General features: G+C 37.9%; 1 protein-coding gene across 3 annotated transcripts in view; it reads left to right on the top strand.

Annotated features, from left to right (window-relative positions):
* The window catches only part of PLPPR5 (phospholipid phosphatase related 5), a 120776-nt gene that overhangs the window by 72796 nt on the left and 38697 nt on the right, over positions 1 to 9283 (top strand). For all 3 annotated transcript variants that reach the window (XM_081818843.1, XM_081818845.1, XM_081818842.1), the window contains one exon: positions 7952 to 8128. In XM_081818843.1, coding sequence (XP_081674969.1) covers positions 7952 to 8128 — 177 coding nt within the window. The remainder of the gene's footprint in view (positions 1 to 7951; positions 8129 to 9283) is intronic.

Here is a 9283-nt window from a genome sequence, read left to right as displayed (position 1 = left end):
AAAATAGCGATAAATGGTGAAATGCATACAATCTTTTTTTACAATTAACTGATACATTTTTCATTCCCCTTATATAATGATGCTTTTATTTAGGTCAGCATTATCAAATAGGTTATTTAGATTATCTAATAGAAACATAAAATGAACCATATATATGATTTTTAATTTTTTAGTAGTCACATTAAAAAAGCTTAAAAAAAGTGAGATTAATTTTAAAATATATTTTATATGACTGAGTATATCCAAAATATTACCAATTCAACATGTACCAACATAAAAATTTTTTTTTATTTTAAAGATTTTTATTTATTTATTTGACAGAGAGAAACACAGTGAGAGAGGGAATACAAGCAGGGGCCGTGGGAGAGAGAGAAGCAGGCTTCCCAGCGAGCAGGGAGCCCGATGTGGGGCTCGATCCCAGGACCCCGAGATCATGACCTGAGCCGAAGGCAGACACTTAACGACTGAGCCACCCAGGCGCCCCCCAACATAAAAATTATTAATGAGATGTTTTGCATTCCTTTCTTGGCAAAGTTTTTGAAATCCAGTGTATGTTTATTTGACACTTGCATTACATCTCAGTCTGGAACTAAATTTTCATCTCAAATACTTTATTTAGATTTCATAAAATTTACAGTGTAAAAACTAGATGCACATACCCAATTTGTTCCAAACATATTTAAAATGTTTCTAATAATCAAATCAAGTACTAGTTTTAAAATTTAAATTAAAGTTAACTAAAACTAAAAATTGAATCCTTTGGTTCCACTAACTGCATTTCAAATGCTCAACTGCTACACTAGCTAGTGGCTACCATTGGACAACATAGCTCTAGGATTTCTCATCTATTATTCATTTGCCTTAGAGAAGGATGGGTCATAAGAGAAGGGCTGACATCGCCCCATCTCCCTTTTCCCCAGTTCCTGGCAACCACCACTCTATTCTCTGCTTCTATGATTTGACTATTTTAGATTCCACGTAGAGAGATCATGCAGTATTTGTCTTTTTGTGCCTGGATATTTCACTTAGCATAATGTCCTTCGGGTTCATCCATGTTGTCAAAAATAGTAATATTTCCTTTTTTTTTTTTTTTTTTAGGCAGACTAGTATTCCATTGTATATGTAGTATATGTACCACCCAGAGATTTAATGTTCAGCAATGTGACTATAGTCAACAATACTGTATTGTATACTTAAAATTTGTTAAGAGAGCAGGTAGATCCTCAATGGTCTCACCACACACATACACAAAATAGTAACTCTGAGGTAATGGATATATTAATTAGTTTGATTGTGGTGATTACTTAACAATGTATACATATATAAAAACATCAAGTTGTATACATTAAGTATATACATTTTTTATTTGCAAATTATACCTCAGTCAAGGGTGGGGGGATAGGAAAGAGATGAGCCAGTATCAATCAAAAAATAAGACACTATTTAGTTTTTCTTTAAATTTTTTTTATTAACATATAATGTATTATTTGTTTCAGGGGTACAGGTCTGTCATTCATCAGTCCTACACAATTCACAGCGCTCACCATAGCACATACCCTCCCCAGTGTCTATCACCCAGCCACCCCATCCCTCCCACCCTCCACCACTCCAGGAGATGAATGGATAAAGATGTGGTATATATATATATATACAATGGAAGACACTATTTAGTTTTAATAATCAAAACTCTTTTTGTCAAAAAAGAACAGGAATTTCTAAATCCTAAAACTACCTTTACATACCAAAAGCAAAATTTGAAGATCTGAGTATCATGAGCCAGTTAATAGAGAGAACACAGGATATAATGTAAGAGGTGATACCGTCAACCTTGGGGAAGAGAAGGTGCATTTCTGGGCCTAGGAAGTGGGAAGATTGGAGGAGAGCAAAGAGCAGAATGGCAGATGTGATCATATGAGTGAGCACCCTGAGGTTAGAAACTCTGAGAAGGAAATTAGTCACCAGGTAATAGAAACTCCAGAGAAGTTGAAGAGAAAGCAGAACATAGATGGGCTTTTTCTCATTTCTGGCTTGAAACTGGAAGAATTCAACCTCAGGGCACCCTGAGAGCAGGGAGGGCAGGCAGCAGACGAGATGGGTGTGGTGGCAACCAGGGGACCCTGCAACAGAACCGGAGAGGACAGGCAGCCCACTTGGGGCTGGAAGGAAGACGTGCTGGAAATTCAGAGGAATTTGGTAGCATGTGAGCCTAGATGGAACAAGTCAGCATGGGTTCACAAGGACATTAGCAGTGATTGTCAGTACAGCACCCAGTGGAGACCAAGTGGAAGAAGCACAGGGCTGTGGAAGCCAGCAGAAATGAAGAGGTCATTCTGTAAGACAGCTCTGAGGCTGCATTGAGGTTGCCTCCCCTCTTGGGCAGACCTCCAAGAAGACCCCAATGCCATTTTGCCAGAAAGGGAAGAGTGAGAAACTGAGAACAACTGACAGTTTATTAAACATTCCTCCCTTCCCTAATCCACTCCTGTTCAGTCTTGGATGGATGCTTATGATGGAGTTTAGATCAGTTATGGAAAATAAAGTAGCTGCGTGCTTTATACAATCTAGATTGCAGTATATAAAATTTATGACTTCAATATACTACTGTTTATTGCACTCCCCCCTCACAGCCTTGAAGGGCCTGAATTATGTGAACACAAATCTGTCTGGTACAGAGTCTACGGTCTTTCCTCTATTGTATTAACTCCCATCACCCCTTCTGTTACACACCCTCTCAGACACCTTTACATTGCTGTTTGGCAAATCTATGAATGTAGATAAGTATGGATACAACAGTAAGACTTTCAGGACACTGTATAGCTGGCTTAATAAATGAACCTAAGAGATGGTGTTCAATGGGCCAAACCAACTTGCAAATCAATCTCTAGTGGAGTGCCATGAAGCTCTATCTTTGATGCTGTGTGGAGCTAATGAGAAGCTCAGAGAAAGAACTAAGGTAATAGATGTCATCATAAAAGTTCAAAATGGTCTTGACAGGGTGAAATATTATTTTGAAAACAATTAAGAAGTTTGATTTTTTTGAGTAATCCCAGCAGTCGAAAATAGGGAAACTTGCTAGGGCATCAGTCCACGAGAAGAAATCACAAACGCTCTGACCAGTAGTGCTATGTAGTTATTGAAAAACAAAACCCCCCCAAAACTATTACTTTTTTAGACTGTATTAATCAAAACAGTCAAAACCTGGAAACCAGTTTAAAGATGATCCAGTCCTAACCTAATTACAAAATACAGATCCATGAGTAAGACCATAGGGTGCAATCCAGAAAAGTTAGTTATACTCTGAGCTTGTCAGAGGATATGTGGCTTGGGGGGCTTCATTTCAGACTCTACATTTTAGAAGGAGGACTAGAGTATGTCAGAAGCACTAGAATGTCATGTTGCTGAGGGATCTGGCCACTGAGTTATTTCCATACTGATGGGTGGAATTGAGGTCAGTTAGTCTGTAGGAAAGAAGAGGCAAAGGATAAGAGTAGGTGGCAACTACCTGCAAACAAATAATTAGTGGCTGTCTTTAGACAGAGAACTTAGAAGAAAGAAAACAAAAACTGCAGAATGGCATAAGGAGAAGGTGAAAGAAGCATAAAAACAAGAGAAGGAACCAAGTTCTCACTACACACAAAATGATCCCAATGCACCAGGTGCCATCTTCACGATCACGCAGCGCAGCGCAGGACCTTCAGCCTGGTCCTGACTTAACCCCTGCAGTTACCGGGCACTCACTGTGGGCCAAGCTCTGTGCTGAGAACTTTCCCTATATTATGTCTTTAGTCCTTTCAGTACTGTGCAGTGATGCTGTCACGATCCTTTACATTTTATACATAAGGAGACAGAGGCTTAAACAGATTGGATAACTTGTCTGTGTGAGTGGCAGAGCTAGGGATTAAACCAGATCTTACTGGTTGCAAAGTGGATGAGCTGATCACTAGGCCACAGTTATCTCCTCCTTAGGCTCAGTTTTACAAATCCCAGTACGTTCCATTATTCACATACTGAGCCGATATTGACTGAAGGTAGTAGTTTTCTTTTGACACCATGACGGATTACCACAAACTTGGTGACTTAAAATAACCCAAGTTTATTACCTTGCAGTTCTGCTGTTCTGAAATCCAGCATGGGTCTCACTGGGATAAAATCAAGGATTCAGCCCAGTTGCATCCCTTCTGGAGGCTCTGGGGGGGAATTCATTCTTTGATTTTCCCAGCTTCTAGGGTCTGTCTGAATTCCCTGGCTTGTGGCTCCCTTCTTCTGTTTCATAGGATTAGTGCATGGGCATCTTCGGGGAGCTATATTCTTCCTAACACAGGTACCTGCCCTGTACCAGGTATTGCTCCAGGCAATACGAGATAGACAAGGAGGAGAAAGACAACAGCAAGTAAACAAATACATATGCCAGACAATCTGTGTGGCAAAAGCAAAAAACAATATAATCATCTCAGTAGCTGCAGGAAAAGCATTTGACCAAATTTAACAGTCATTCCCCCACCACTTCTCCTTTGCTGGGAATGCTCATACTCATCCTTCTGGATCTCACCTTAGATGTCTCCTCTTGAAGAAACAATTTCAGGCGTATAAGTAAGTGCTTAACAAACACAAATGTCTGTTTTTATTTTTACTTACTTATATAATAGTATTTTAAAATCACACGGTGCTTTCTCAACTTACGCAACAGATGGATGTTTATTATCACAGGTGAGTCAATTCACATTTCTGAATAACATGGGCATTGTGATTACATTTTAGTAAAAGCAAACAAGTAAGCAAAACCCCTTTATATGTGTGTCAGTTGTTGTAAGGAGCAAGGAGAAAAGTGTAGAAGAATATATATCAGGCTGTTAGTGGACAGCAGATGATCAGCTTTGGTTTCTGCATCTTTGTGCTGATAAATACTCGTGGAATGGATGAACAAGGACTGCTACTAATGGTTAAATAATGAGTGGGTTCTGTAAGGTAGTGAGCATCCACTGATCCTTGAGGACTGAGTGGGTATCATCTTGCTCAAATCATACACTCTTCTGTTTGTTTTATTTTAGCTACATTTTGACATCTGGTTAACCTAGATGGTTTCCTAAGTGAATTAAAAACCAAGAGAGCATAAATAATCAATTTCTGTACTGTATCCAACTTGCTTAATAGATTCTTATGCCATAATTTCCTCTTCTGCAAATTAGGAATAATAGACTTTCTGTAAGAATAACACAATTAGACTGGTTAAAAGGCACTTATATTCATAAAGTACCAAAGAGTTGTCGAGTATAAGTGAAAACTCTCTAATTTTTCTTTTGTTACATCCATGCCAACTGATTATGCTCCAGAAAAATATATTATAAAGCACTGCTATGATCCACCTTAAAGTTGAATGTATTTGAACAAATGTCACCCTTTTTCCATAACCTTTAAAATTAAATCTTCTTCCTTTCTGGGTCTGGACACTAAGTCGGGATCTGGTAGAGGAAGAGCCAAATCCCAGGCTATTCCTCATACAGAAGCTTTTTCATGAGTTTGCACTGTAGCCAGACTGTATCTTTGGACTCCATATAACCAGTGTTTGAGTCATTAAAGCAATTGGAGCAAACATTCAAAAGAAACTTCAGAGTCATCACCCAAGCTTAGAGATAACTCTAAGCCTACACAACTTGGACAAGTATCTGAGGTGGCCTTTGAGGATGAAGGGGAAGACAAATGCTTTCCAAAACCAGATAGATTCTGTGGGAGATTTTCCACACAGACCATACTTGCATTGCTTCTTATTTCTCCCTAGTAGCAAAGTATAGATGTGGCTTCACCCTATGATATTACAGCAGCCTTCTTTCTCCTCTCTTCGATTTCAACTCTCTTGTATTCGCTGATACTCAGCTTATGTCCATTGGCTGTTTCCTCCATGCAAGAAATCAGTGAAGAAAGAAGGAGAGATTGAGGTGCTTTACTTCTCATTTACATCTCTCCATTCTCAACAGTGCCACCCCCAATAACCAAATTGTGTTTTCTTCATAATAAGCTTTACCTTGATTCAATTTTTTCATCTATAAAATGAAGGTAATGATGAGATCTGACTTATATGGCTATTTTGAGAATTTAACAAGATAATTAAGGTAAGATACTTAGAACATTGCCTTGAACAGCGATCACTCATTAAATCATAGCTGTAATGAATATTAGCAATATTAATACTCTTCATTTATCATTCCACATTTATTTTGTCTTAATAAGGACAGGGTATGTTTAGAGTTCTGACAGATGTGAAGAAATGCAAAAGCCAGAAAGAATTAATCGACCTTATAGCTGTGTTAAAGAAAATCTCACGAGCAGCCCAAATTTCACTCCCTATTCATAGGCACTAGTCAGATAAAGAATTACTCCAGTAGATGCATCCTTGGCAACCTGAAATGGTGTGCTATCCCTCCTGCCTTGTTATTCTTGTGGGTGGAGCTCTTTAACACCTTCTCTCAGAATGGCAGAAACATCATTTTCTCTCTCTCATCTCTTCTTGTTTCCCCTTCATGTCTACTTATCCTTCGTCACTGAAATTATTCGGCTCTTCCACGCCCAGGCTTACAATACCCGACTGGGCTCCGAAGGTCACAGGCCCAAGATGAAACAATTCAGCTTTTCCCCGCCCCCCTAGAATGTTGGGACCTGAGAGAGATGGCAAAGGGCTAGAACTTGGCTAGATGGAAGCTTTGTATCACATGGGTTGTTTAAATATTCATGCAGCCTCTTCTGGCAGCTAACAAGGCTGCAAACTTTGCCCAGAAAAAGAAAAAGGAAGATAATTACTGAATTTCATAGCATTCTGAAATGGCTGCTGTGAAGGAAAAACTTAAGTGCTGATTTTTGGTTTAATCTCTCAGGCAAATGTATTTTTTTTTATTCAATGCAGGACAATAGGCAAGTGATTAAATGCATTTCTAAGTATTTTTTCTGAGCGTGTCATCAGTGTTAGATACCCACTGACATTAATACCATAAAAACGTATTGGACTGTCAAAGCCACCTCCTTTATAATTACTTTACTAATGACTTGAAATATTAACTGACACATCCCGTTGCAGTCAACAGCTTTGCTTATGTAGTAACACAGGTTGAAATGATCAGCAACTGAGCAATAGAATAAATCAGAGTGGAAAAAAGACCAAATTATTCTTGAGCCTGGTGGCTCACAATGTGAGGACATTTCATTTAGTGAAATCAATTGGCACTATCTGCTCTTCATTAGCATATGTGAAGACACCAAAAATGTAGGTGTCTATTCATTGTTTTGTTTGTTTTAAGGAGACATTTCCCCTGATTGTAATTAAGTTTTTTTGTTGTCCTAATTCTGGCTGATAAAATTTAATTAAAACAAAGTAATTTCACAATTTCTGAAACAACATAAAAGCAAACCTTGTCACTGCACTGAACCTCAAATTCTTTCTTCAAAGTACTGTCTATTCAGTGAAAATCAACTTTATTTTGTTTTTTATAACTACAGTCACAAGTTCTGACCTATCAATTATGTGTCCTCCCAATATGGCATACAAAAATGTAAGCATTAAAAACACCCCTTCATCAGTTTGCCCCTTCTAACAATAGTGATCTAAGATGTCAATTCAGATAAAACAATAGGTACTTTAATAGTTAAATATTAATAGTTTAATAGGTACATTAAAAGTTAAAAACGTCACTTGGAATGTCAGTGTTCAGTGTTTCTAGATGATTCATATTACATAAGAATTGGCCATTAGTAAATATCAGGTAAGTAAAATTAAATAATCACCATTCTTAAATTCTACTTCTAAGAAAATTCCTTCAAAAAATTCATAACTACAGTAAATTATTTGAACCCTGTAAGCATAGATATGTCTATAAATATGTATGTGTACATATATACAAATATATAGGATATATATTAAGAAAATACCTTCATGAAAAGTTGTATTTTTCATTTAATGTTTCAGATGTACATTACCAACACAATCAAAGCCAAAGGAACAAGACTTGCTAAGCCCGTTTTATGTTTGGGCTTAATGTGTTTGGCCTTTCTTACTGGACTCAACAGAGTAGCAGAATATCGAAATCATTGGTCAGATGTGATAGCAGGCTTTCTGGTTGGAATATCTATAGCAGTATTTCTGGTAAGTACAAATTTATTTGGATCTCACTGCATTTTTAATTAACTTCTATAATCACCTGCAAGAAAATACAAGTGTGAATCATCAGGTTTCTGTAAATGTGGTGTATCAAATGATAATATGTATATTTTAGATCATTCATTTCTTCCTCCTTCCTCATTTATTCAGCCTAAAGTCAAATTTGGGAATGAAAAATACATAAATTCTACACTCAAAGGTGAACAAAATATTTTCGCATAAAATGGAACAGGGCTAAAACGCTCAGTCCTCCCTGGATAGTTTTTAAGACTAGGTTACTTGGATATTTTTAAAGTGTCCTCAGGTCACTTTTCATCCCAGAGTATCTAGAGCATCCCAAAGTACCCCAGGGCCTCAGCATAGTATCCTCCATGAACTGCCATGTCACAGCGCTGGCTAACAGGTAAACCTCATTTGAGAGATGAATTGGTTCCCTTCAGTAACTAAAAATCCATGGATGCTTTCCAAGACAATACCACCTCAAGTCAGATTTTGCCAAGAGATGAAGAGCTTATGTAGTGATTTCTAATGAAGTAAGCATACCATCTCTATTCCTTTTATAAAATCTCCTTGGAATGTTACTACAGGTTTTGGTTGTTGGAAAATATATTTTAGTCTGGCTTTCGAAATAATCAATCCATTATAAGTTTGAGTCTATAACATTTAACCCAGATGGAAAATGTGTAGACTATAAATCAAAACATATTTTTGCATTGACACATTATAATAGGAAAAAACACTTTATTTCCATTTTGATTACATTTAAATTGCTTCTCACGCTTAGCTTCCTTTCTTCAGCTCCTTTCCCTAGTTCATAACCAGTAAGCAAAAACTTGTATGAACCTTTCCAGCTAACAATTTGTGTGCCAGGCATTTTAAATAGGCAACGTTCTGTAGAACCTCCTATGGTAGAGTGATGAGTATGACCTCATCCCTGCCCCACGCCCTGTACTGCTTTTCTTCCTGATGTCACTCCCTCTGATTCCCCAGGTGCCTGGGAGCCTAGGCCCACCCCCATCTCTCTCCCAGAGATATCATATGGCCCCAGGAAAACTGGGGCCCAGGCTTGGGCCAGAGCCTTTTCGTTTCTTTCACTCACCACAGGTGAAGCAGATTGAAACATTTAAAACAAAACAAGGC

This window comes from Leptonychotes weddellii, chromosome 4 (assembly GCF_054177405.1).
Source record: "Leptonychotes weddellii isolate Sample4059 chromosome 4, ASM5417740v2, whole genome shotgun sequence".
NCBI lineage: Eukaryota > Metazoa > Chordata > Mammalia > Carnivora > Phocidae > Leptonychotes > Leptonychotes weddellii.
This window is presented reverse-complemented; position numbering and strand designations above follow the sequence as displayed.